Below are 27,701 nucleotides of genomic sequence, written 5' to 3' on the forward strand. Positions count from 1 at the left end.
ATAAGCTGATCTCTTCTGACCGTAAATTCACAGCAAACTACAGTAGTTACATAAGAAATTTGCTTTATAAGTATAACCGATCGTCACGCATCTTTTCTCACCCACAAAGTGCTGAAACACCAATCAAATTTAAAAAAGGGCTTCTTTTTTATTTTTATGGACCGAAAATAAAAACAGTATGTTTTCTCCATGCAAGTAACACAAACGTTTGTTTTGTTTAATATAAACCCAGAAATTTCGAGTCAGAAGGCAACAAGGGCCACTTAGTATCGATACACAACAATATCTTTGTGTTGGTTGCTCGATAAAATGTTTTTCACCCTACATAAATATAAACACACGAAGCAACCTGGCTTGAGGAAAGTTGTCATTGGCGACATACGTGGATGCACTGTATCAGTCTATGGCCCATACACAACTCTTTTCTTTTATGCCTTTATTTCACAATGTGGAGCAAACGCCTGCATGTGCACGTGAAACAGCACATGGTTTTCACTTAATGCCCGCAATGATATATAGGAGTGCGTGTGCACTTTAACACTGAAAACGGTTATCGCTTTAAAACACGTGTTTATTCCAAACAGGAAATGCATGTCACCAATCACACACCATGGTGCAACCGAGTCCGTCTTCAGTATCTGTACAAACAGGAAGTGGTAGTCATTTTATGTGCTTCGTGGTGCAAATGTGTGCCTTTGCATTACACATATTACAAAGTTGTCGCGCAATACACACCATGGCGCAAATGTGTGCACACATCACAAATGACGTAATCGTCACTTAATACAGAGTGGCACAGGGCATGATAATGACTTGATACTCACCGTGGATATGGTTGTTACACCACATTTACGTGGTGTAAATGTGTGCACACTGGGCATAGTTGCCGTGTCATACACACAGTGGTGCATGTGTGTGCGTGTGTATTTCACACAGGAAATCATCAAACTCAGACACTCTGTGGTGCAAATCAGCAGCAGAGTGTACTCGGCGCAAAAGGGGCAAAGAGTAAATATAACGCTATGCACATGATACAAATAGACCTTTATAACAATATTGTTTCAATCGGAACTCAACAAAATAATTAAGTATACAAGTCCCCCCGACCTTTATAACAATATTGTTTCCATCGGAACTCAACAAAATAATTAAGTATACAAGTCAGCTCGCTAGGAATCTCCCAGTAAAGAACGGTTACATACAGCATATACGTGTAAAAAAAACAGGTATTACACATATTCCTCAAATGAACTGAACAGCTGGCCGTTGGATACAATTGGATCACTTCTGGAAATCGTGTGGTTCAGATCCATATCAAGATTCTAACCATATTTTTATATGCATGGTCATTCTTTGATCTCAAAGTCGGAAGACTATAGGATAAAACCCTGGTCGGGTCAAACCAAGGACTTTTAAGAAGGCACTTCTTAAGTGTTCAGCACAAAGAGGTTAGAGTAAAGGACTGGTTGTTTCGGTGTCAGTATAATGTGACTGGGCGGGTTGTCATCTGGTGTCTTCGGCATGATACCTCAGTGGCGGAAACACTTTGGCGGCATGGACTCGCCCTGTCTCAAAGAGGTACAGTATATGTACAAACACCCAATGACTCCTCGTCGCCATATGACTGAAAGATTGTTATGTACGATGTAAAAACCCAGCACACACAAATACACTATACATTTTTTGATCACTGAAATTGAAATAATTATTAATTTTCCCCAAAGCGAAGAAGCAATCATACTATATCCAATTATGTAATTGCTGCTTAATGTCACATTTAAGAACTTTTGACCTGTACGAGGGGGGTCAGGGATATGGTTGTTTGAAGCCGGATAAAACACTGACTGCGGAGCTTTCCCACGTGTTAAAGAGATTTCATGAGCGGGTTCATCGCCCTTTTGTTGTCACCAACACCTCACTAACAATAAGAATTGGGTAATCTACATCTTCAAACTTTTATGTCCAAGGCCCGGATTGATCCCACATCCCGTGTACTCCTCTTACCCTAATGTAATTTTATGAATTAAGTCGGGGTTCAGTTTAATAATGTTTAAAAGTGAAACACAGACAAAATCGGTTATCTATGATTTATTGATGTGGCCTGGGTAAGAAACGGGGACAATACACGTGGCTGGTATGCTGGAGCAGTGATGTCACGTCGACACATGGGGCCTGCCTTCGTGGAATTTCTGGCACTTACGGACCCATCAATATGGCGTATATACAATTTTATTACTTGTGTACAAGGAGAACCGTTTGTTTCCCCTTTCTAGGTAGTAAGTCCAAGCGCAGTAATTCACATACTAAATGACGTGTGGTATTCACGGTTTGCAATGCAGTACATGGCTGTTTACCGTGCTCATAAATTTACACTTTGTATCGTCTTATTCGAAGAAAGTGCGACACGGGAGTGCTAAATAATTCACTTCTTCCCGCCTTTTATGCCTATACTTGATCAGTTTTAATATATTTACTTATAAAGCCCCTATATCAGTGTAAACATTAGTCGAAGATCGGAACTGAACCCGTACCCCTGAACTACGTCACCCAACCTCTGGGAGAATAACTATTAAAAAAAATGACCATGCATAATTTTTATTGAAAATGAAGTCCAAACTGGACGCAGGCATCCCAAACTCGAACCTAATCTAAAAGGATAAATTTATCCAAAGTCAAAAGTCAATATCCAACTACCTACAGACAAGAAACGGAGAATACATTTCCCATATCAATGAATTATATAGCGCTGTTAACAAATAACAGAACCAAAAGAACGGTCCGGATCATCACTTGTAACATTTATTTCCAAAACAGGATAATCCAGAATACCTTCACAGAGTGAGCCCGAAATGCAACTCACGCAGCACATATGATCATCAGTTGCACGAACGTTTTTCAGTGCTCTTTGATTTCGCGTCCAGTAAAACTCTTCGAGTAGCCAGAATTTGTGACAGGGACAGATTGTCTACTAGCTAATTGCATATCCATCAAAGCTTTAGGGTCAAAGCTGTGACAGGGAGGCCTTTTTCTTGAACACCCCTTTTATAACACAGTTAAACATTTACACAAAGCCCCTCAGATTACACAAAATACAACAACGGGTATAACTCAAAACAAGTTAACTCAAAACAGTGTTCTTTCGACACCCCTTTCCATATACAGCACCAGGCCTCTCTCTCTTTGTACATATATATATATATATATTGCCGTAGACTAGCGACATCTCTTGGGCAGAATTGAGGTCGAACGCTGAAGGTTATAGTACATAGGACAACAGCTGATAAACATTTATTTCTCTCTGATGCAGATACCTAATAGTCCTACATAATATCACATCACGACAGAATAGGAATTGACATTACAGTGCGTTCCCCTTAAAAAAAGAGGTATCACAAAAAAGAAAATATATACAATATTGACCACGCCGTGGCTCAGTGTGCAAAAATCTTAAAATCAATGCATGCAAAATGAGTTCATGGCCGCGAAAAACAGATTCAAGTAACAGTCCATACAGAAATTCCTTTTTTTTTTTCCTTTTGAGGGGGGTCGGGGGTGTGGGGGTCGGGCAACCTTTATGCAAGAAAGAAGCCAAACTGTAAAGCTTTAAGACATCGTTCACGTATTCAATACCCCTCAATAATGAGGATTTCAATTCAGTCATTAGAATGCACCAGCACATTAAAATCTTTAGCAATCCATGAACTTTCATCAATTTACCTCTTGGCACTGCTTTCCATTCCAAAATAGGTACACTGAGCAAAGCCACTGTCATCACTTGCCAGGTGCACTGACTCTGAACCAGGTTATGGAAACCACAAAGATTTTAACACTGATTTTCTAAGAAATGGAGGAGAGTTCAACATCTTTAACAGAACAGTCTCCCATGAAGCTTCTGTCAATCTGTCATTACGAGTTACACTGCAATAACAATGTTTCGAAGTCTGTCCAAAAAATGAGGTTAAAGGAAAACAAAGCTGAGATCAACGTTCTTAACATTTAATATTATGCTATTTTTGGCAATATTTTAAATAAAGGTTACATCATCCCTAATTAACACTTGTAGTGGGTAACGACTGCTGAAACATATTGTGTACTATTGTGAATCTCCGACCCCAACATACCTGTTGAAGAAAGGCTTTGTAAATTATGCGAGATGCAAACATAATCTCTGTTGGTGTTAAAACAATCAATCTGCATAGAGTAGATAATCACAATGTCTCTAGTCTTTCAAGGGCAGACCGCACGTAAAGTCTGGAGCTGTCTGGGAGTTTGCTTGGCAGTTGTGAAGACCAGACTGATCTTTTTGTTAGCCAATGAGCCCCTTCACAGATGTTCATTCTGAAAAGCTGGACCCTGAATAAATTGATATCAATGTACCAGGTGACAGCAACCTGATCTTTAAATCTCCCGACAAAAGTAGTGTAGATAATCACATACAGTGTCTAGTCTTTCAAGAGCAGGCCTGATCTTAAAATCTCCCGACAAAAGATGAGGAAACAAAGATGATGTGGATGGAAAGCGCTGGCGGGGACAAATAGTGCAAATGTAGAGGAAGCAGTTTTCAGTATAACGCCTGCTATACCTAGTACAGGAACTTTAAAAAGCACCACACGAAACTGGCACAAGAAACACCAGCCCTAAAATAGAGGCTTGATCACACTTGAAAGAGGGTGGAGGGTGCTTACTAAGTTTCAAGAGATACCGTTCCATATTTAAGTACAGCCACTAAAGGCTTAAAGTACTAGGTATTACAGCCACTACAGGCTTAAAGTACTAGGTATTACAGCCACTACAGGCTTAAAGTACTAGGTATTACAGCCACCACAGGCTTAAAGTAGATCACATTTATTACTGTAACCATTTCACTGAGCGATCAGGAACAACCTGAGATGGGTTCCACTGCCACAGTCACATTAAACCCACCCGGGTGTAACTGCAGTTTGTAAATGAGGAAATTAGAAGAGGGCAACAACAATACAAAGAAAAAATGGTGGCTACAGACATGACACTGGTTACAGGGGATCACAACATACTCACGATACAAGTAATAATGAAAAACGACAATTGCAGAAGCTGACTCTGTAGGCTGGCAGCAGTGGTACTAGAGATTTTAGTTACACTACATTTATCACATGCCTCTGTTGACACTGAGAAAGACGTAAAAATGTTGGACAAAAATGAATAAATGTTTTAGAGCAACTGAACTGATCTAAGTAGCACCAAATACAAGAAGGCCAGTGACAAGCAATAAGCTGAGATATACACAAAACTGTAGCAGATGTAAAAAAAAAAAAATATATATATATATATTGTGAGCGAAGCTTTTAAGTGGAGATACACAATTTCATGCAATGCCCTCAACATAATCAGAACTCAGAATTAAAAACGTTTACATTAACGCACATAAAACATAACATAAAGTTAAAACAACAGAATTTAGATACATCAAAACTGACATGGCCGAACTAAAAGGAAAAGAATTTCACAGAATTCCTGAAAACTAAAATCTGAGGTAAAAATAACACAAGAACCACTTGACGTAGGTGATGAGTGAATTCACTACAGGAGATTGGCCTTGAAATCGGAACATATCCAAAGCATTTGACGCCTACAAGGTTTCAATTAGTACTTACAGCTAACTTTTTGCTCTTTTTAACATTTATGCAGATTTTGTCACCCTTTTTTTTTATAGAACACCATAAAACACTCAATAATACTGAGACTGCTGTAGAAGGTGAAATCCACCACTTCATACTGACCAGAAGTATGCCAACCTTAGCAAGAAAAGCCCCCATATTGCATTGCTTACATGTATTTAAATTTACTGAAACTTACATCTTTTTAAAGTGAATACTCCCAAAATATTTTCCAACATTTTTTTTCTCTGACACAAAAAAACTGTCTCCTATTTTCAGTGTTTAAACAAACCATGCCCATACAAAAAAGCGGGCATAATAAAACCTCTGAATGAGACGAAAAATCACCATTTTTTTTTCTTTTCTTTGTATCATTAAAGAGTCATAAGATGGTTCTTTCATTTAAGACAACATTTGGAAGCCAATACCACTGTGTGGCTTTTATGAAGAGCGATTCCACAACACTCTTTTTGCGAATCCTTTTGATCCGTCCGGGCCTTTAGGCTGGCGCAGGACTGTCAGTTTGGGTCCCGTAGGGTCGTCATTCATGCTCTTTAAGCGGCTGAGTAATCGTTCTGGACGACGCTGGTCACTGAAAAAAATGAGACGAAAAATTTTCCGAAGAGCACACAAAATAGCTGTTAAACGATTTAATCATACGATTATTGTTTAAACAGCACTTCAGAAGATTTCCATTACACCACAGATGTCACATTAACGAGGAGCAAGCCTTGCAGAGTCCTCAGGAAACCTTGCCGAGCCCCCAGGAAACCTGGCAGAGACCTCAAGAAACCTTGCAGAGCCTTCAGGAATCCATGCAGAGCCTCAAGAAACCTTGCGGAGCCTTCAGGAAATCCATGCAGAGCCCTAAGCACACTGGACCTTGTCAAGTGCCAGGCACACTTGGCAGCTAGCAAATGGCAGCTAGGCTTGAATGCATGACCTATAGGTGACTGCAATAATGCACTCGAGCAGCCACATTAGATCCTTAACAGAAAAAATGTCATGATCTCTTCTGAAGGGTGCCTGTATGTGCACTAGACAATGGAATTCTTTTGTCAGTTACATATTTAACTATAATGAAAGGATATACTGTACATGCTTCTTTGTATTTCGATCACATGATCACACGTCATTTATTCACTAATGGACTGCAAATTCATTAAAGGCTGCTTTTTAACTTAAGGGTCCAGTTAATCAAAAGTGTATTAAAGGCTAAGACAGGTTTAAATCTTAATACCCACCTTGGTTTAACAGGACTAAACTAATAGGGCTTTTGTCCAGTTTAAAGTTTATACCTGGCCTAACTGCTAATACACTTTGGAAAAATTAAGGTTTGATTTCAAATGCAACATTATTGCGCACTGTGGTCTCTAGCCTTTGGGCCAATCAGACTACTATATATATATATATATATATATATATATATATATATATATATATGCCACTTTGTTGATGTCAACAGGATCCAATAACTTCTATGATTTCAATAAAAGTTTCATGATTCCTCAATCAAATAAAATACTTACGTTAGTTTACGAAGACTGCAGGCTGAATATTTGCCATTTCTTTGGTTTTGTACCACAACAAATTCAACCTCATCTCCAATTTGAATATCAGCTCCATCGTGAACTTCAGTCATGTGGAAAAATAACTTCTTCCCTTCTTCAGCCTCATAATTAATGAACCCAAACTGCCAAGAGAAAAGGAGGTTAAGCTAAAAGTTACAGAACATAAATTTATTGGAAATTCATCCAGAAAATCAGAGATATACTTGATCATATCCCACTTATACAAAATAGGCCGATTTCCAATTAATATTATGAAATGTAAGAATCTGTCCATTTAATTACATAATACACAGCAACAGTTTTGCTGTTTCCAATACTGATGCATCAGCAGGTTCAAAAAACATTTGAACATAAAACGCATTTCTAACAGTGAATCCGCATGGTCAGGGATAACATCCCCACAAAAATTAAAGAGACTATACCGAGACACATGTATATTTTTTTACAGTAGCCCAAATACTTACTTTCCACAAAATATCAGCCTTGTGCATGCATATGTTACCATTCCAAATCAGCAATTAAGTTCACAAACTCGTAAAGCGGGTCACATCATAACTTTTTCAAACTTCAGGATAATTTTAAGACTGTTAAAAATACATGCACAAGTTTGATATTTACTTATTTATTTGATTGGTGTTTTATGCCGTACTCAAGAATATTTCACTTATACGACGGCGGATAGCATTATGGTGGGAGGAAACCAGGGGAAACCCACAACCATCCACAGGTTGCTGCGAGACCTTCCCACTTATCAAACACAAGTTTGATATTTACTCAAGGGCAACAGTTAGAGCTATAGTTGGCAAATACAGAAAATCTGATTTAATTAGGGAATACTGATGTTTTACCTAAAATCTTGCTTAACATGTCTAAGATTTAGCAGGTCTAAGAAGTATGAAGTCAGGGGTTACCTCCCTTCTTTTCAATTGGCACTGCTGTTTAGGACTAAAAGGGAATAATTACAACTTTACAACGAAATGTCCTTTTCAGCTTGCATGCTTCTTAATTCCACACATTTTATTTGGATTGTACTTTTCTACTGGTAAACATGTAATATAGCTTGTCATGCAGAGCCAGCTTGATTAAAATCAGAGAGCCTACCTGTCCTTTGACAGAGTCCACTTTAGCCCGAATGTACTTTCTGGTGGCAGCAATGTTGACCGCTCTGACCTTCCCGTTAGACTTGACCATGGCTAGCTGAAACTTGACTACGTCTCCCTGTTGTAGGAAGTCTCTTTTGTCAGCCAGACTGGTGATCCCGTATGTGTAGGTTGTCTTGACATCATCTGTATAGCAAGCAATTCAAACACACAACTCCAATTTATTTGATTGGTGTTTTACACCGGATTCAAGAATATTTCACTTATACAACAGCAACCAGCGTTATACTGGGAGGAAACTATGCAGAGCCCATGGGAAACCCATGGCAAACCTTCCAACGTACGGCCGGAGAGAAAGCCAGCATGAGCTGGACTTGCACTCACAGAGACCGCATTAGAGAGGCTCTTGTGTCATTACGCTACGCTAGCCAGCCAGCCAGCTGAAAAACTGAGCCATGGAGGCTCATGCTGGCTTCCTCTCTGGCTGTACGTGGGGAAAGTCGCCCAACAACCTGCGGATGGTTGTGGGTTTCTCCCAGGCTGTGCCCCGTTTCCTCCCACCATAATCCTGGCCGCCGTCGTCTCAGTGAAATATTTGTGAGTATGGCTTAAAACACCAATCAAATAAATAAATAAATAAACTGAAACATAACCTTATCGTGCCTCCCACTGTATGGTTTATGGAAGTTTTGCATTAGGCTGTCAAAGATTCAGTACATGGTAACATGCTTCAGCTTCAAATATCAAAATACTTCAACCATAAAACTATCACTACCTTAATTCTTTTAAAAGTTGGGACACATATTAGTAGTGCTGAAAGTAGATATTACTTCTTTACCAGCCTTTTGGAATTAGGGAAGATATGAGTATGTTGTTCAAAAGATGGTCTAACCATGTGAGAAAAGAAACTCAATATTCCTGCTAGGATTACATATATATTGGCTAAAATGAACAGACTGGGTGTCCCAAATTTAGAAGAAATAGGGTAATGTGATATTTTTCCACACTGCCAGACAAAATTTTCTGATGGGATTAACTCTCACAAAGACTGAAAGAAGACATCAAATTCCCTGTTCTTTTGGAGATTTTTCAGGACAACACAGATGCCTACACTTACAAAGTTACACTTCCAGCTACTTACCGTCAAATCCAACCTGCACTAACCCAGCATACTCCTCTTGTTCCGGGTTCACGATCCGCATAGGACGGATTATCTTCCCCTGGAGGATTCCCTTGTCACGCTGAATTTCCTGCCAAAATGGATATTATTTGATTCACTTATTCAGCTGGTTTACTCAGCTTGTAATGCTGAAGTATACTGAAATCATCAGGTCACAGGATCACCAAGCTGTCTTGTACTTAAGTGAACACAATCATCACTTGTGGTAATATCCCAAACTTGTAATATTAATTTTCAGTTTTGTCACAAAAGTCTAAAAAAAAAAAAATATATATATACATATATATAATAATAATAGTCATAATAATACTAAAACCCCCAAAATAAGGCATTCAGAGATTCCCACCAGCTCACCTACTGGTTGACACAGCAGTCAAATAGACAATGGAATCAGAATAAAGATAAAAGTTGAAAGTGTCGTAGTCGTAAAGTCGTCATTGTGGAGAGTTCCTGCACAAAATCTGATATGCAAATTGTTGCCCTGCACAGAATGTGTTTACTATAGAAAACAAACTGAAGTTTACATAACTGGTAAATTTTTGAAATGAAAGTCTATCAATTCAAATTGTTAAAAAACATTCACAAAGCAATAAAACAGTTCAACCTTTCATCAGTAGGCCCTTTGTAGATGTACACAGGCGAAAAGAAATATTACAAAAAACACAAACAAAACATAACTTTCCATTGCTGCCATTATACAGGAGCTAAAAAAAAAAAAGCCTAACCTGCCATCTGAGACTGTACATTTACACACTATACCTTAAAATACTGAGCAACCCCCCCCCCCCCCCCCAAAAGCCTAACCTTCAATCCATGTGTGATAGCCCTATTTACAAGAGCTAAAGAAAAAGCTTAACCTGCCATACAAGAATGTGCATTTACACACCCTACTTTAGACTAGGGAGCCAAAAAAAGTCTAACCTTCAAACCATGTAGAATAGCCCAATTTACAAGAGCTAAAGAAAAAAAACAAAAAGCTTAACCTTCAATCAATGAATTAGAGCTTTTTATGTGTACAGGAGTTAAAACTTGAATCCATGTATGAGAGTCGATTATATGGGAGCTAAAAAGAAAAACCTTGACCTTCAAACCATGTATGAGAGTCCATTATACAGGAGCTAAAAAAAAAAGAGCTTAACGAGACACCAACACTTTTCTCCCTTCTCACAACACCTCGCTTACTTCATACAGCTAAAATCACTCACCTCTGGGGCTACTGTTCCCTTAGTTACACGCCGAATGTTTTCGGCACTAATTTTGGCACTTTTGCGAGTGAGTGTATACTCCACCTCATCTCCGAGATCTAACTCAGATGCATCCCCATCATAGGCACTACCAACGACAATAAAAGATGTTCATCTGACTGACAGCCCTTAGAGCAAAACTACTGTATTAATGTAGGACAAGGCAAATAACACTAAATGACCCTTCAGTTCCGTAAAAATGCTGGAGATTACCTTTGTTTACTTATTTATTTGATTGAAGTTTTGGGTCATGGTAGCCAGCATTATGGTGGCAAGAAACCCTAGACAATCTGTAGGCTGCTAGCAGGCCTTCCCCAAAGTACGGCCGAAGAGAAAGCCAGCATGAGCTGGGCTTGAACTCACAGCGTTGGTGAGAGGCCACTGGGTCACTGGACTGCATTAGTATGCTATTCACCCAACACTTTGTTAGATGTTGGTTATTTCACAATGGCATCTCCTTGTAACATATATATTTATACTGCGGCCTCCATGGAGTGCCATGCCTAACACACCAAATGCCAGGAGTTATATCACGTCAGGATCATTTACATTCAATAATGTCTGCTGACACCTGTACATCTTTTAGAACAAATTCTGTCTTTCTTGTCTTTATTTTTTCATTTCATGCAAAACTAATCTACAGTAAAATGATATCTAAATGATATCTGTCATTGTATATACTCACCTGAAGTGGAAAAACACCTCTTTGTCATGTTCGGAATTCTCAATGAAGCCGTAGTTCTCCTTCAGAGTTGCAATAAATCCATAGCATTTAGTCGCAGTGTTCCGCAAGACAACCTTGATGTTCACTGCAATCTTGGCTTTATTCCGCTTTTGTTCAGCAATTTGAAAATCCACCTGTGAAAAACATGAAGGCACAGCAACTATTGAAAAGAGCTTAAATTTTTTCCCTTTTCAGCTTGTCTATCTTAACCCTGAGTGCAACAAATCATTAGGAAATCATTAGGAAAGCATGTACATCATTAAAAATGCTATGTATGAATGTATGCTTTGGGTCCTTTCAGACAAGGAGTCATTAAGTGTGTGTTCATATAAAGTGTCTTTTCGTGGCAAGGCGAAGCGCTGCCACCACTGAAGCATCATCATGATGAAACTTGGCGAACCAGTCCTGTTTTCTTGCTCTAGCCTCTCAGTGTTGAGTACCATGTGATCCCCGGTTTCTTGAGTTTGAGACAGACGCTCCAATCACAATATTTAGATCAATGCTTAAAAGTGTTTTTGACAACTAAAAATTTCTCACCTTGTCGCCATATCTGGGGAGGCATTTTGGGTCAACGACGTCTTTGAGGTGGTATGGTATGTTTTCTATAGCACCTTCATAATCGAACACTATGTTCCCAATATCACTTTCTTTGTTCTTAGCTGAGAGGAAGAAAACAAAAAAAAGTTAACATAAAGTAAGTACCAAATGTGCAAATTATATGGATTTGGGAATGACGAGGCTCAGATTGAACCCTACTTTATTGCTTACCACGATCATGATGTATCACTGGATATGTTCAGCGCACAGGATAAAACAAGAGTTCAGGTGAACACAACGTATGCCCCGAATGCATTTGTTGTATAAAAAATGTATAAAAGAATACCAGCAACATTGTGTTGAGTGTAACCCCGAAGGAGAATCTTCATCGCAAGTGACAAAGGTGTCCACCTCAAATCCAAACTTTATGAGAAAAGAGTTGAAGATGTAGCCAGATAAGAATATCAAATCTGTTTATATCATATATATAGGGAAAATCTAGTTATCTAGTTACCATGACAACTGCGAAAATGCACAAATGTGAGTGTCAACAAATCGTCATCTGTGTATCTATGTACTCGCCAAAAATTAAAACTCTGTGTGGAAAACTGTTGGAATTATAGCTCGGACGCGAAATCATATCTATTTATATAGCATATATCTAGGCAAACTGGAGATCTGGTAACCACAACAACTGCGGAAATGGACAAATGTGAGTTGCGACACATCGTCATCCGTGTATGTTTGTATCCACCAAAAATTAAAACTCTATGCAGAAAACTGTTGGATTTATAGCCCGGGCATGAATATGGACGGCAGCCAGACAAAATCGCAATAACATAATACCCTCCACCTACTAGCAAGGGCATATAAAAATGCACAACTACTGTATGGTATAGTGTCCCAGGCAGCTATTTGTCTGTTTCTGGAACTTTTGCGTGAACTGTTTCCCCAGCAAGCAATAGTTAATTACCAGTATTACACTGGCCAGAACAACTCTCACATTTTGTTTTGCACAACTCAGTCCATTTGTTTAAATGTGTAACAAAAAGTCAGACCTAAATGTGAACCCTTTTTTTCTCAACACAAAGTCAAAGGAACTTTAGTCGCACTTTTTTATCCCACTCAACTCTTGACATTTGCACAACTATGCTCTGGATTTGTAGTCCTGCTCAAACCTGACCTTGTAAATGTTAGTAACTTACTTGGGCTTTTGTGAGTTGCTGGCTCCCGATCCACGGTGCCAATGTATTTCAGAGGGAGAACATTGAGGAAAGACACAGAACCTTTAGGTAGATACTTGATCCGAATAGCGATTTGTCGATTGGTTGGGTCCTGGAAAGAGAAAAACACTTTCTTCTGACAGTGGGGATAGGGTTCCCTGGGTTAAATCCTGCAGCCTTGGTCAAGCTTGAATAAATGTACCATACTTAAAATTCAGCCCAGGTAAGGCAAATCTCTCACACCTGCCAATCAGCAACAATTCTGTATCCCTTTAAGGTAGGTTTTATAGGCGGGGAAACCCTGGGTTAAACCAGGGACCTTTGGCAATCTAGTCATGAACTTCTCCACACATTAAGAACACATATCTTCAACACTGCCGTCATCCACTGACTGTTACCTTTGTCCCTACAAACAGGGAGAGCAGGGAAATCCAAAAATTCTCTTCCAAGGCCAGAGCAAGTGCTTACCCACTGGATAACTATATATGTTTAATTTCCCACTGCTACATGTATAATCTGCCACCACAGAAGAGTGCATAAACACATGAAGAGCACGGTAACCAGGATAGCTACAAAATGATATTTTTTCCACTTTCATACAATCAAACCTCACTATAATGCCTCTCTTTGTAACGCCATCCTCACTTATCGCCAGCCTAAGGACCTGGTACAAAAATCCCTAATGCTATTTTCCATAAGCTACCGCCTTCCTCGCTCAACACCATTCACCAGGCTCTTTTGAGAACAAAATGTATTAAAACAATTAGTATTGCCCTCACTGTTCCGCCAGCTATGGCTTCTAGTGACACTACTATGCTAGTCAGTATAAGCCATGAATTACGGCATGTGTAACAGGGGGAACTTCTGTTCATAAAATCTGTTCAGTCAATTTCCATTAGCCTTCACCGGCCAGTCAAACAACAATAAAATGAATGAAATTTCACTTTTATAACTAATGTGTTCGGTCACATGCTGTGATTTGGAAAAAGGAAATGAAGACAACTCAGTGTTCAATCAAAGACAGTTGCCAGACAAAGAAAATAATTTGTCACAGAAAACTATCCACAGACTGGACCCACAGGAGGGTGGATTATTTCCTGGTTTTGCCATTGTAACATTATGACCTTCACCCTTCAGAAGCTGATTCGTTTGGGTGTCCCCTGTCAACCAGCCCGGGGCAGTTGGGCAGAAAAACAGCAAAATCTGCAAAATCACTCTGCACAACCTTATTTATTTATTTTTTCTCTCAGGAAGCATTTTTTCTTCAAACTTAATGAACATATGACCACTAGTGTGATGACTGTTGTAAGGTGAAAGCTCAAATGAAATGATAGATTTGTTTGATTGAAGTGATTTTATCTCAAAGGTAAAATAAAATATATTCAGCTACAACTGTAGTTCCCTTTGGCATACGACTTTAAACAGCTTTACAGTTTAAGATTCCAAGTTTGGAAACAGTCTCCATCTCTGTAATGCAATGCTCAGTCAGCCTACGTTTTTGCATCTCACTACCCGCGACGAAACACCTCGATAAGCACTGTAATCTATATCTAAATTGTCATATCAGATATCTTTTTGTGATAAAAAAAACATGAAGAGAGGTTTGGAATAATTAAAGCACTGAATATGCATGTATGAGTGCTTTATTATACATAATATGCAGACCCTCACTGTACTGCCTAACTGGCTATACCACCAACGTAGCTTTGATTACAAACCCGGCGTTATAACAAGGTACCACTGTAATCCACACTGAATCACTACAGAAGAATTTGTTTATCACAAATAGAAGGCTGAGAAACCATACCTGGACCACAGTAAATTCCAATTCGTCCTGAAGAGTGATCTCCCTTGAGCTGTCCATCAGCTCACTGAAGTGGAAAAACATGCGTGCATCTCGATCTGTACACTGGATGAAGCCAAACCCCTCCTTTAGCGAGGACACAACACCCTGTTCAACAAACCCTCAAGTCATGAGTTACAGTCACCACTCACACATGAAAATTACAAACGGCTAATAAACATGCATAATGCCGATGGATGTATAGGTGAACAGAATTTGGAAATTCCTTTTTCAGGGCTTCAACAATGTGAAACAAGGTATAGTTTACTGTAAAATATATTTTAATATCTACATGAGTTTGGCTGTGACTTCATTAAAAAAAAAATACAATATTTCAAGCACATTTCATTAGTTTTAGCTTATGGCAGTCATAACGAGACAGTAAAGCTCTGTAACTAGGACACTGTTTCTATCCGAATCTGGAACCCAGGCTCTGCCACATGTTGGGATCAGAGCAATTGGTTGCCGTTTAATCCTCAAGTCAGAGATCACGTAAAGATTTACACGTTCACCTGAAAGGCTGTGGTGACATTATGGAAAGGAGTATTTTGAAGCATAATATCACTCCCTCCTGCATTTACAGTTCATGAAACCTTCTGGGAAACTCTTGTGGGACAAATATACACTAGTCACGTTAACAGGCCCACTGTTTTTCCCCCATAATTGCGCTATTCTGAGGTCAAATGTAGTGACAGTTTTGTGCCGTGCTCAAAATTACTTCACTTATGTGATGGCTGCCAGCAATGTAGTCAGGTGGGATGAACCAAGGCAAGATGGAATATATGACTCACCGTATCTCGCTTTTCAGATGATGTCACGAATGTTTCATCTAGTAGCTCTATATGTGTGGCCCTCTGAAGCTTGTCTCTTCTGTCAGTAGCTATGTTAAACTCCACCACATCCCCTGTGAGGAGAGTGAAATCCCCGATTTGGTCCTTATCTCCATATGGTATTTCAACCAGCCTGAAATTGGCACAAAAAAATAAAGAGAGAGTTAGTGAGTGAGTGAGTGAGTGAGGGCTTGGGGTTTAACGTCGTACTCAACAATGTTTCAGTCATTTCAGTCATTCAGTCAATGTGCCTCCTTGTTGCAGGACGGATTTCCACCGCTCTTTTATTTAGTGCGGCTTCACTGAGACGACTTACCAAGTAAGCCGCCCCGCCCGAGCCATTATACTGATACGGGGTCAACCAGTCGTTGCACTATCCTCTTCATGCTGAACGCCAAGCGAGGAAGTTACCACTTCCTCTTTTAAAATCTTAGGTGTGACTCGATCAAAGATTGATCCTGGATCTACCGGTCCCGAAGCGGACGAAAAAATAAAGACATCTCATCTTAGACTAGCTCCAGCAAGAAAAACTTAATACACTTTACAGTTCCTTTCTTCAGGAAACATTTCACAGAGTTGAAACAAATAAACCCAAATACCTTGACTACCATTACTAGTGTCTTCTGCACAATATTTATTTATTTGATTTGTGTTTTATGCTGTAATTTCAATTATTATTTTTTCACAGTGGCCAACATTGTGGAGGGAGGAAAACGGGTAGAGCACGGAGGAAACCCGCAACCACGCCCACTGCTTACAGACATTCCCACGCACGACCTGAGAGGAATCTAACATGAGCTGAGCCCTCTTAACGTTAAGAACACGTAACTACCATGGCAACCAGCACTGTGGGCAATACATCGCCAAGGTAGTTATGTGCTTTTTACGAGGGCTTCGTGCAAGTGGGCGCAGGAATTGAACTCACAACCACCACACTGGTCCCAGGTCACTGTGCTGTGCTATACACAAAGAACTTAATTAAGCACCACCCCCCCCCTTGGTTTTCACTGTGGCCATTTTGTACATATGCGTTTATGTTCCTCTGTATCAATGTGTAAAATGTGATTGGTTGTGAACCGTGTGGCCTGGCTAACGTGCAAGCAAGGAATCCACCTGTATCTAAACTGGCCCAATTGGAAGCTTCCTTGTACGAGGAATGGCAGCAACTTCCCCTTCAGAATATCAGGAACTGACAGGCACACGGCTGATGTTGATGTGAATCCTTTAAGATACCAAATGACATTTTTCCTGAGTAATTTCTAGTATGCTTTCTATTAAACTAACCACTCAGCCAAAGGGAACCAATTTTTGCAAAAGAACAGAAAACAGGTGGGGACTGTTCTGTGAACTAGGCTGCCATGATTTAAGTCACAGCGGACAAATACGTGCTTACCCTTTTGCTGTCGTGTAGCCAATCCTTCCAGCCAAGGGATCACTCTGTCTTCTACTGTTCGCCCCTTTCAAAGTTTTTAACACAGTCCCTTTAATTCTATCCAGGGCGATATCTTCAAAGATAACTGTTCCTTCAGCCAGTCGAATAATGTTCACAGCCACTTCTTTACCCTAAATGTGCATGAATCAATGAATGAATATTACTGACTAGTGCCACTTTGGCATTAATTCAGCCACAATGTGCCACACTAAATTGTGAATTATTTAGTCAATTAAATTGGTGGAATAGCAAGACAATACTGCAAATGTTAGAAGTTGAAAATTACATATTCTGTCATTAACCCAATAAAATTAATTCACTGACTTCACAGGACATTTACATCCTACATGGGAGCATGAACAAGTGTATGGGTAAAGGAAACTGAGCTGAGGCTCAAATAAACCACCACATTATGACATATCTCCAGAAGACACCTGAAAAATGTGACAGAAAGCTGCAGCTTATTGTGTTCTTCTCGGCCGGATCAATGGAAAGGGTTTCTGGGCATTTTCATTTTTACAAATACAAGAAAAAACTGACAACTGGTCTGATCACGGATATGTTACACAATAATTTTATGACATACACAATATATTAACATATATGCACTTGCACAAACATACAAATATATCCTTGGAATCCAACACGGTAAGACAGTGTTTAATTCTCTGAAATCTACAAAAACAGCCTGGTCAGTGCATAATTTGAGTCCACTTGTATGATTGATTTTTTGATTGGTGTTTTACGACTTACTCAAGAATATTTCACATATACGACGGCGGCTAGCACTATGTTGAGTGGAAACCGGGCAGAGCCCAGGGGAAACCCACGACCATCCGCAGGTTGCTGGCAGACCTTCCCATGTACGGCTGGAGAGGAAGCCAGCATGAGCTGGTCTTGAACTCACAGCGACCGCATTGGTGAGAGGCTTCTGGGTCACTATGTTGCGCTAGCGCGCTAACCGACTGAGCCACGGAGGCCCCCCACTTGTATGAAGAATATAATTAGAATCATCATGCTTTCCGTCCAGAATTGCACCTGAGATTTATGAGCCAAAATTTGTATGTGGTGCAATAATATACTGAATAATACACTGCAGGAGAGCATTCAGATGGCACAATTTGAATGGCATATTACACATTTTGACCATTGTAACCGATAAGCAGATCTGACAAAAATCGGGCCTGTTGCACGAACCATAGCACAAAATTACAAGAACGTTTGTATACAAGAAACTTACATTTCTAGTTTGAACGTTGAATTCCACATCATCTCCTAGAAGCAATTCGTTGATGTTCCCTTTAAATTCGCTGTAGTGAAAGAATATTTCTCGCACAACATCAGCGCGCTCGATAAAGCCAAAGCTCTCTTTCATTGAGCACACAACTCCCTGATGTCGCTCTGACTGAGGAGACGACACCCCATCTAGTTGTCTAGCACGGATGTTCCCGTTCCTTACAAAATCAAACACAAGAAGAGTTGTACATGTAAGAAATGACTGAACAATCACTTCTCAAAAACACATTTATCTAATTCATTGTTGTTTTACTCTATACTCAGAAAGATCAGAAATGTGCATTTAAAGGGATACAGAATCAATGCTGATTGGCTGACAGTGGAGATGGGATTTCCTATGTTAAACCCTGCAGTCTTGGTCATACTTGAATAAATGTACCATACCCAAAATTCTACTTAGGCTAGGCATAGCCTAGACTTGCCTATCTCTCACACCAGCCAATCCGAGTCAATTCTGTATCCTTCCATAAACACCAGGAGAAAACTGAAAGCCTCGGTTGCAAGATTCATGAAACTAACCATTTGATATGTACACATACCTTTTGTCAGTGGATATTGAAAAGTTGACTTGATCTCCAGCTTTCAGCTTAACGCTGGAATCCACGATGTCTTCTACCCCGTAGGGCAGGAAAAAGCACTCTCCATTGTGTTCATATGTCACGCGCCCCAGTCCGTCAACAGTCTGAGGTAATGAGCCCTGCACACAAATTGTTTAGAATGACCGATGATGATTTCACCGCACGGTGAATTATAGTGACAAAACTAGACATTCTTTCAAGAAGTGTAATACACTTAAATACGTATTTGTATTTCAAACATAGAACCCCATGTTCCTGAATTATGTTTTATATTGTAAGTTTTACAGAAAACTATGTGTGTACCATTTCGAGAATATTGGCTTGTAACAGAACGCAACTCTAGTATGTCTTGGCAAAAATATCTTGATGTTTTATATACAGGCAATGAGTGTTAAACTACCCAACAAAAAAAATGTGTATTTTTTCAAATTAATTCATATTTATCCCCAAATTCACACTGATCCAATGATGACACTGGATGTGACACAAGAGGTTATCTGAGTACTCCCTGTTGTTTCTCAGAACTACTTGATACAAGACTGTGGCACAAGACCTATGGCTGGATGGCTTTCACACAGCTACAGATATTTTAGTTAGCTATTAAGGACTGGAGATCTAGGAATGATCTGGGTTAATTTTAATTGATCTATAAAGATGTGCAGTTCAAGTTACTTTGTTTGATGCAAGCTCAGTCACTTACATTTTTGTTCTTTAGAGGTTTAGCTTCTTGTACTATTGTTCCTTTATATTTCTCCTCACTGAGGACCTCCACATCAATAAGTGGGCTTTCTACCTTTGTCACAGCGCAGGCCACAGGCTTCCCGGTACGCCGGTCATACGACATCTGGAACTCCACTGGATCTGGCAATACAACCACAAAACAACTCAGAATAATGTACAAACCTGCAAATATGTAGCACGGCAAGGACAATGTCCTGCACCAATGTCCTGTTTGGTACAGGTCAAACTGTCATGTAAATAACATTCCAACTATTGCAATAAGGGGAATAGGTGGAACATTTGCCCTTATGTCCTGCACCAAGTGATTTATTTATTTATTTGATTGGTGTTTTACGCCGTTCTCAAGAATATTTCACAGCCCGGGGGAAACCCACGACCATCCACAGGTTGCTGGCAGACCTTCCCACTTATGGCCGGAGAGGAAGCCAGCATGAGCCGTGCACCAAGTGAAAAATCATTTCCAGGCTTGGTGTAAATGATTATTTCTTGTGAAATAGGAGTGTAACATATTCAAGCAGTCAGAAATTTACGTCGGTCTTCAATATGTGAGAACTAAATTACAAAGAATGACCTCAAATTTCATCCACGACAAAGTTACTCGCTCTCTACTGATGTTAGAAAGGTGTTTTTAGGCTTACCGGACAAAAAGTTGCATTTTATAAAAATAATCATTTGCATCTTAGAATTTCCATTTTCAAAATGCACTAAAAATCAAATCCAATACATGTACAGATACATGTACTGTACAAAATCTATAGTAAAACTCTCCCCAAATTGCACTCTGCTATTCTACATGTATAATTATCACAGAAAGGATGAAAGCTTGATCTTCCCCATACAACCATGAAAAATAAAAAAAAACAAAAACGCCAATCTCTTGTGAATATAGTAATCTCTGTTTGTGCAGAGCTCTGATCATCAACAAGTCCTGGTGTACAAGTCCAATAAGTGCTGCAGCCTTGCTATTTCACCAGTTCACAAACACTTACCTCCAATTTTCATGTTGTCTATACTGTCATTATATTCACTGAAGTGAAAGAAAAGTCTGGCCTCCCTGTCACAGCATTGGATAAAACCATAGGAATGCTGGAAAAAGATAAAAAGGATTTATTAGTAATTATAAAGTCATTTCCATACGTATGTACCTGGAATCCAATTTACATCTATATAACTGTACATACTGGATTTCACCTAGAGTTAAAGGTTTAAAGAAGTAATGGTTCGACACATTTCCCCCCGATTCTGATGGATTCATCCACCTTATGAACCACTTCAAGACAGCAGTCCTCACATATGCTTTTCAGCTTCCGCTTCAGCAAAATGTCTTCCAGAAAAATCATGAAATTTGCAACAACCTAAAAAAGCAGCACATCATTGCTTATATATTTAAGATGCACATACCAACAACTGCTGCCGACTTAACAACATTTGAATGAGTAGTGTATGTATGTATGTATACTTGGTTTTAAAGTCATACTTTACAATTTTTTAGTCATAAGATGCTAAAGAGTCCATTTGTATGTCCCAACCCGGTTTTGATCCGGGGTTGCCCGACTTCAAGGGGGACTCTCTAACCAATAGGCCCCTGAAGTGGTATAATCAGTGATAAAATTAATACACGAGATCAATTTTATGCCTCAACGCTTTCAAACTCACCAAAAGTTTTTCGACAAATCCGGTTTCCCTTACTATGCCATTACTGTTGGGCTGTTGAATCAGAGTGGCATTCATTGTGTTTGAGGATCGTTGAAAAGATAAGATGGCAGGGTCCTGCATTGGCGGCTGGAAATTCTGAAGGAAAAAGTACAAGAAAGTAATTGCTCAGCTGACATACAAACATTTTGCAAGTGCTCACTGAACACTTGAATAAATACTTCAGATGAACACAGCATACGCCCCAACAAATGCATTTGAAGTATAACAGAATACCTTCAGCATTGTGGTGAGTATAACCTCTGAGAGGAAACTTCATGGGTGTTGATGATAGGTACATGGTTATCATGATAACTGCACAAGTGGACAAATGTGTCTACCAGAAATGAAAATTTTATGCAGAAAAGAAGCTCAAGAAATCCTATCTATTTTTTTTAATAGTCGCAACACTCTGTCATCATTGTATCTATGTATCCCCTAAAAGATCAAATTCTCCGTGGGAAGCAATTGGAGACCTGGCCCAGACGCTAATATGGACAGACAGGCAGACAAAATCGTTACAACATAATATCCTCAGACTAATGGCAGGGGTGTATCGAAAGTTGAAACGTTGTTTTAGATGTCAGATAACAGAACATTCAACTGTAAATGTATAAACACTGATTTTGTCAGGATTTTAAAGGATTATTAAAGTTCTAATAAGATCAGCAGAACTTTTTTTACACAGAATCTTCACTAATATAACATTTCACTCCAGCCATTACTATTTTAATCATTTATTTCAAATATTTCGTTTATACGACTACAATTAATGCCTGCAGATCATTGTTTTTAAAAAATCAGGATTAACTGTAAATCTGATCTATACTAAGTGACTATGCTGAACTTACTTTCCACTGAGGACTGTTCATTCCGTTTGCACAGGTCATAGAGTTTTCATCAACCAGGTGTATACTTCAGCCTCTGTTTGAGGAAGAGTAAAAGCAGAACAGTTGTTCACTCGAGTTGTGATCGTTGTTGTCGTCGTCTAAGTAACCGTGAGAATACGTGCAGAACTTGGAATCCTCAGATGCGCAGCATGTGCAGTTTTTGGATTGGGCACCCACTAAATTGAATCAATTTTTCTGTTGTGTTGTTTTAGAAGTTTTTGCTGATCGAAAAAGAATCCTTTTCTTCTTTGTTCGTTCTTGGAGAAGGAAAGAGTTGAGCTACAACTACATAAACTGGAGTGCTGAAAATATACAATAGGAAAAATGCCTTGAATATATAAATACAATGAGTTTTAGTGGTTACAATATAAATGTGAATGACTAACAAGAATCTGCCATCAAACATCTGATTCAAAACTATTCTCCACCCCCCACCCCCACCCAAAAAACTTGTTTCTTGTGAGGTCATTAAATCAGCACTATATCAGTATTTATGAATGTATGTACAAGTAGACATGGGCATAATGACAAATATGCTACATGTATATTCTGTAATTCTTCCACTTTTTCACAGGTTTGCAATGTGTTTATTGAAGCATATTTTGAAGGCATTATTGTGTACAAGTTTATACAATTATACTTTCTCAGGCCTCAACATAAGATGCGATCAAACCGCCCGATCGCCTGTCAATCTCCTAAACATAAATTCAGGAGAACGAATTTTCAATCACCATGAAAACTCCAGGTGAACGATAATTTCATGTGTTGGCAAGTACAATGTGCTCTCAGTAGGTCGCTGATAGCTAAATTTATTTCTCTTACAGGAAAATCCACACAAACAGCCGGTTTAAATACAAAAAAAAAACTGATCACCGATGTCAGTAAAATGAAAATGGCTCATTGAGCATAGACTACTTATATGTAATGTGACCTATGATTGGTTCAGTGGAAATTGCGTGACCAATGAAATGTTTCGTTTCATAATCCCAAATAAATGTTTACACCTCTGAGGAGTTTGTAGACTGACACGGTTTGAAAAATAACTTCAAAACAGAATAGCGACTGTAATTTAATGATTAATATTTTAATTAACGCTATTACCACATTAAAATCAAAGTATATTGTTAAAATCAATACATATATGCGACAATTTCTCTGTATGAGTTTTCTTTCAAACACAATATAACTGGATTCTTAAAATGAAGAAACATATAGCTTGTACGATGAGGCCCATTATCTTTTACCGGACAACATGGATGTATGTACCATTAAATACTGATGGTTGAAGGCAGATAACTTCCTAGAGTCCTTATTTGATTTCCTATAAAAAAAAATATAGGCCGGGGTCGAGGGGCCGCTAAGGCCCCTGAAGCTCTGGGGGTCTAGATTGCTGGAGATGCATTTTCAGCCATTTCTGGCAATCTGACAGACAACATCAGAGGTGCAAGTTCTGACAATTTTGTACATAATAATTGCTTCTTTCATCAGTGCAACATTTGTGAGACTGCAGGGTTCTCTGAACAACACTTTCAGCCAAAACAGAAAATAAGTACCTTTATATTAACTAGGGGTGGGTATTGCCCCTAAAATTGTATTTTGATATAGGAAAACTGTATTGCCTTATAGGACTAGCTACATCACTTTAACAGAACAAAATTAAACCAATGCATAAGACGAACATTTTTTGAAAGTCCTACATAAGTGATATGGCTTGTGTCGAGATAACTTTTAAATGTTAGTACGTTTTCTTGGAATGTGACAAGATGTAACTGATGTTCAGCAAGTCATTTTATTTGGGTCAACTTTTAAAGATTTAAAAGTAAACATTTACTTTACTTTATATTAACTAGTAAATATCACACTCAAATATCTATTTCCACTGTAGAAATATACTTCACAATTAATAAAATTGCACTGCGAAAATAAATTCAAAATCTTTATGATGAGTATTTTCCAAATGTTTAGAGACAGAGAAACATCAGGGATTCATAGAAGTCCAAATTTTACGAACAGAAACTCAAAAATTGAGTTTTTTGAGAGGCTAAATAGAGTTTAAAAACATTTTACCGGCCAATTCGGAGTCAAGATTGAGTTAAAATTTATTTTACAAACCACAGACAGGTCTTGCGTCAATGGCGGTAAGGTCAATATGTGGGTTTGGGGTTCCCACACACCTATCTACATGTAGAAGGTGACGTCCCCTGGATTACAGAAAAAGTTGGTGAAAAGAACGCGCAGTACAAAGCTGGATGAAATGTGTAAGCTTAAGGGGAATGATTGATGGGAAAAGGGTGATCAAAACTTTGATCTCCTCGCTGACAAATCAGGAGAATGATTATCCGATTCCCTCATTCATCCTTATGTCGAGGCCTGCTTTCTGTGAAACCGAGAAGCTGGCCAATCCCACTAATGAAGTTTTGTCTTCAAAATCAAATATAAGAAGTGTATAAATTGCACTGAATAATTCTCTTTCATATGTGAAAAAGTTGAGGAATAACTTATCAAGGGTAACATACTAGTAATTGCTATGGGTGATAAAAGTCTAAAATACTTGTTACCTATACATGTTGTGACTTGTGATGGGATACAAATATATCTTTCCCATCAATGCCACAAAAAAGCCATGGTTACTCTGAGTGGATGCAGTAGTGCAGACTACTGTGGGACTTATTTCTTTGCTATTCTAAAGGACCCAGCCATGAGGAAAATACAGCTTCATTAACATAAGAGGAACTTTGATCTCAAACACTGCGAACTGTGCAGCAAGTATTTGTCAAATTGCATGGCTGATCAAGACCTAGAGAAGTTGGCTTGGAGCTGTGCCAGACATCCCACTGATAACTGCAATTCTGATGGTGCATCTACATGACTGTTCTGTGTGTTATCTAAATTGTCTTGAAATATTATCCTTACTTGTCCAAAATTGACGAATAAGTGTAATTTGAGTTATGGACAGGATACTAGGGACATAAAATTTACCGCGAAAAGTCAGCCAACAAGAAAATGAAGACAGTGACCCACAAATAATGAATTACCCAATGGAATATTAACCGTAATTGATCCAGGGCTTCCTCTGGGTCAGTATTTTTTTTAGGCAGTCACTTTAGCCACTCATCAGATTTTGTAGCTAAGACAATTCTTCTTTCGGCATACTTCCTTATCGGCCTTGACTTCTGTGATCATCAACTGATTCAATGGAAGCATTATCCATGACTCTTGTAGGTCTCCATCTGTAATTTGTTTTTATCTGCCTTGGTGTAGCTGCTAGAAACAATTTGGTTTCTTCAAGCTATTTCTGGAGTTTATCAAACGTTACATTTAGAACAATTGCTCTCAAAACAATGGACCAATGCTTAGCAGCATGGTTTTGTTTTTTGAAAAAAAAAATCAATCATTTTTTCAACCTATCTGTAAGATCCTAGTAAAATGTAATTTCCTCTATCAGAAAATCTGTTACGAAATTAATTTATAAATTCAGTTTATTCAAATGCAGCATCATGATCAGTACATTGGAGTAACACTCTTTGACAGGTGAAAACTAGACATGGTACACATTTATTCTGAAACATTTAATTTACTTCGGATCCAAAAAAAATAGTTTATTAAGCGGAAAAGGTTAAGTTTTTCAAGGGAGGTAACTTAATTTACAGGTGTTACTTTACCTTGATTTATCTCCCTTGATAATTTTTGTTTTCACAATTCGTGATGAAAGGCATCCCTTAAAATGCCATGATTCTCATTCTTTATCTAACAAAAATGATTTTCAAGCTTTATTTAACGTAAGTCAAACTGCAACAATGCTGAACCCCCTTTGTAGATTTCTGTCAAGTAATCGCCATAGAACTGTTTTGTTGATGTTTCACAGAGATGAGGCCGTTTGAAATGAAAGTGGATTATTTTCATGAGAAAAACTGCGAAAATCTGCTACAAACCCCAGAAAACTCTCATGGTAGATTATGTATAACGTTGTATTTTTTCTCAAGTAAATAAATTTGGCGCCAGAAACATTCGCATTTTTTCAAATTTTATCGCCATTTCAAAAAATTACTCTAAATTTGCAACAATGGTGAATGCCAGTAGAAGCCCTGAGGATCTTTAAATAGGGAGGCCACTTGGCAAAAACATTCGATACATAATGTACCAGTGTAGTTTGTCCACTGTTTTATTATGTATCAAAAGTTTTTCCCTGGGTCGTGGGCTAGAAACACTCTCCATGATCATAACCAGTGTCGAATATGGCATAATACAAAGTATGTTACCCTTGGCCAGGGATTGCTGATTGTGCAAATGTCAGGCAGAAATCGCTACAGAGGTTCCAAATGTGGACATGAAAATACCCAGCGTTTTGGGCACGGGCATCTGTTAGATTTTGCATTGTAACCATGCCACGCAGTGTTCATACTTTTTCTCATGTTTGGACAAACTGGGTGTCCAGGATACAATAAAGAGGCAGCCAGATTAGACCTTTCTATGTATCCTGATCAAACAATTTCAGGAATACAACAGTAATGCAATCGGTTAACCTCTAATAACCATTGTTGATCCACGGCCAGTGAGTGTGAAGATGACCTTTGACCCCTTGAGGTAAGGTATTAACCCATTCAAAGGTCACAGATTAACATGAATTACTACAGAGCAACAGAGAGGGTGTCTGCGTTTTCACTGCTACTGAAACAAAAAGTAACTCATCATCTTCTACTCATGCAAACTTTCACATAATTTAGCTAAAATGCATCGGCTGAGCAGCCAGAAGTTTTGCGCGTCGAATCTGACACGGACAAAACTGCGCAGATGATCCGCTGACTTACACTTCAAGTTTTAATCGTTCCTACTACCGTTAGATATCTTCACAACCAGTAGAAAACAGACTTCCCAATAACAGAATCCCATAAAGTAGTAATCCAAACAGAAAAACACAGTTGCTAAATATTTTACGCTCACCCCAAATCAGCACAGCCGGAGGCATGCCGCCATGATGAAATTAAAGTTATTAGTAATCTCTGAAACATAACGCACAAAATCCGATTGAGCACATGTTCCCATTATATAGAAATTCAAACTTGACTTGGAAATAAATAAATCACACAAAAATTTTCTGTGACCATATCTAATGACAGTGTGATCTGTAATGAAACAAATACGAAATAAACAGGACCGGTCGATTTTTGTTGGAGAGTATACGTC

At 38.7% G+C, this 27,701-nt stretch overlaps 1 protein-coding gene across 1 annotated transcript; it reads right to left on the reverse strand.

Moving 5' to 3' along the window:
• Positions 1-2,484: 2,484 nt before the first annotated feature.
• LOC135468087 (cold shock domain-containing protein E1-like) lies at positions 2,485-27,485 on the reverse strand. The gene is made up of 18 exons (XM_064746142.1): positions 27,459-27,485; positions 22,479-22,819; positions 21,592-21,726; positions 20,925-21,021; positions 19,895-20,055; positions 19,156-19,313; positions 18,561-18,774; positions 17,282-17,451; positions 15,850-16,021; positions 15,023-15,166; positions 13,198-13,327; positions 11,993-12,114; positions 11,417-11,589; positions 10,693-10,819; positions 9,449-9,557; positions 8,309-8,493; positions 7,166-7,329; positions 2,485-6,228 (listed from the first exon to the last, which is right to left on the reverse strand). The coding sequence occupies exons 2-18, from the start codon at positions 22,515-22,517 to the stop codon at positions 6,078-6,080; spliced, it is 2,451 nt and encodes an 816-aa protein (XP_064602212.1). The 5' UTR covers positions 22,518-22,819; positions 27,459-27,485; the 3' UTR covers positions 2,485-6,077.
• Positions 27,486-27,701: the final 216 nt, after the last annotated feature.

This window comes from Liolophura sinensis, chromosome 1, assembly GCF_032854445.1.
Source record: "Liolophura sinensis isolate JHLJ2023 chromosome 1, CUHK_Ljap_v2, whole genome shotgun sequence".
Lineage (NCBI taxonomy): Eukaryota > Metazoa > Mollusca > Polyplacophora > Chitonida > Chitonidae > Liolophura > Liolophura sinensis.

What these genes read in the sequence shown, in the direction of transcription:
- LOC135468087 (XM_064746142.1), bottom strand. Translation starts at nt 22,517, where the DNA reads ATGACCTGTGCAAACGGAATGAACAGTCCTCAGTGGAAA. An exon ending in AGACAACATGAAAATTGGAG is followed by an intron (nt 20,056 to 20,924) that starts GTAAGTGTTTGT and finishes TTGTATTGCCAG; the next exon opens with ATCCAGTGGAGTTCCAGATG. An exon ending in AGTGCAGGTTGGATTTGACG is followed by an intron (nt 8,494 to 9,448) that starts GTAAGTAGCTGG and finishes CTTGCTATACAG; the next exon opens with ATGATGTCAAGACAACCTAC.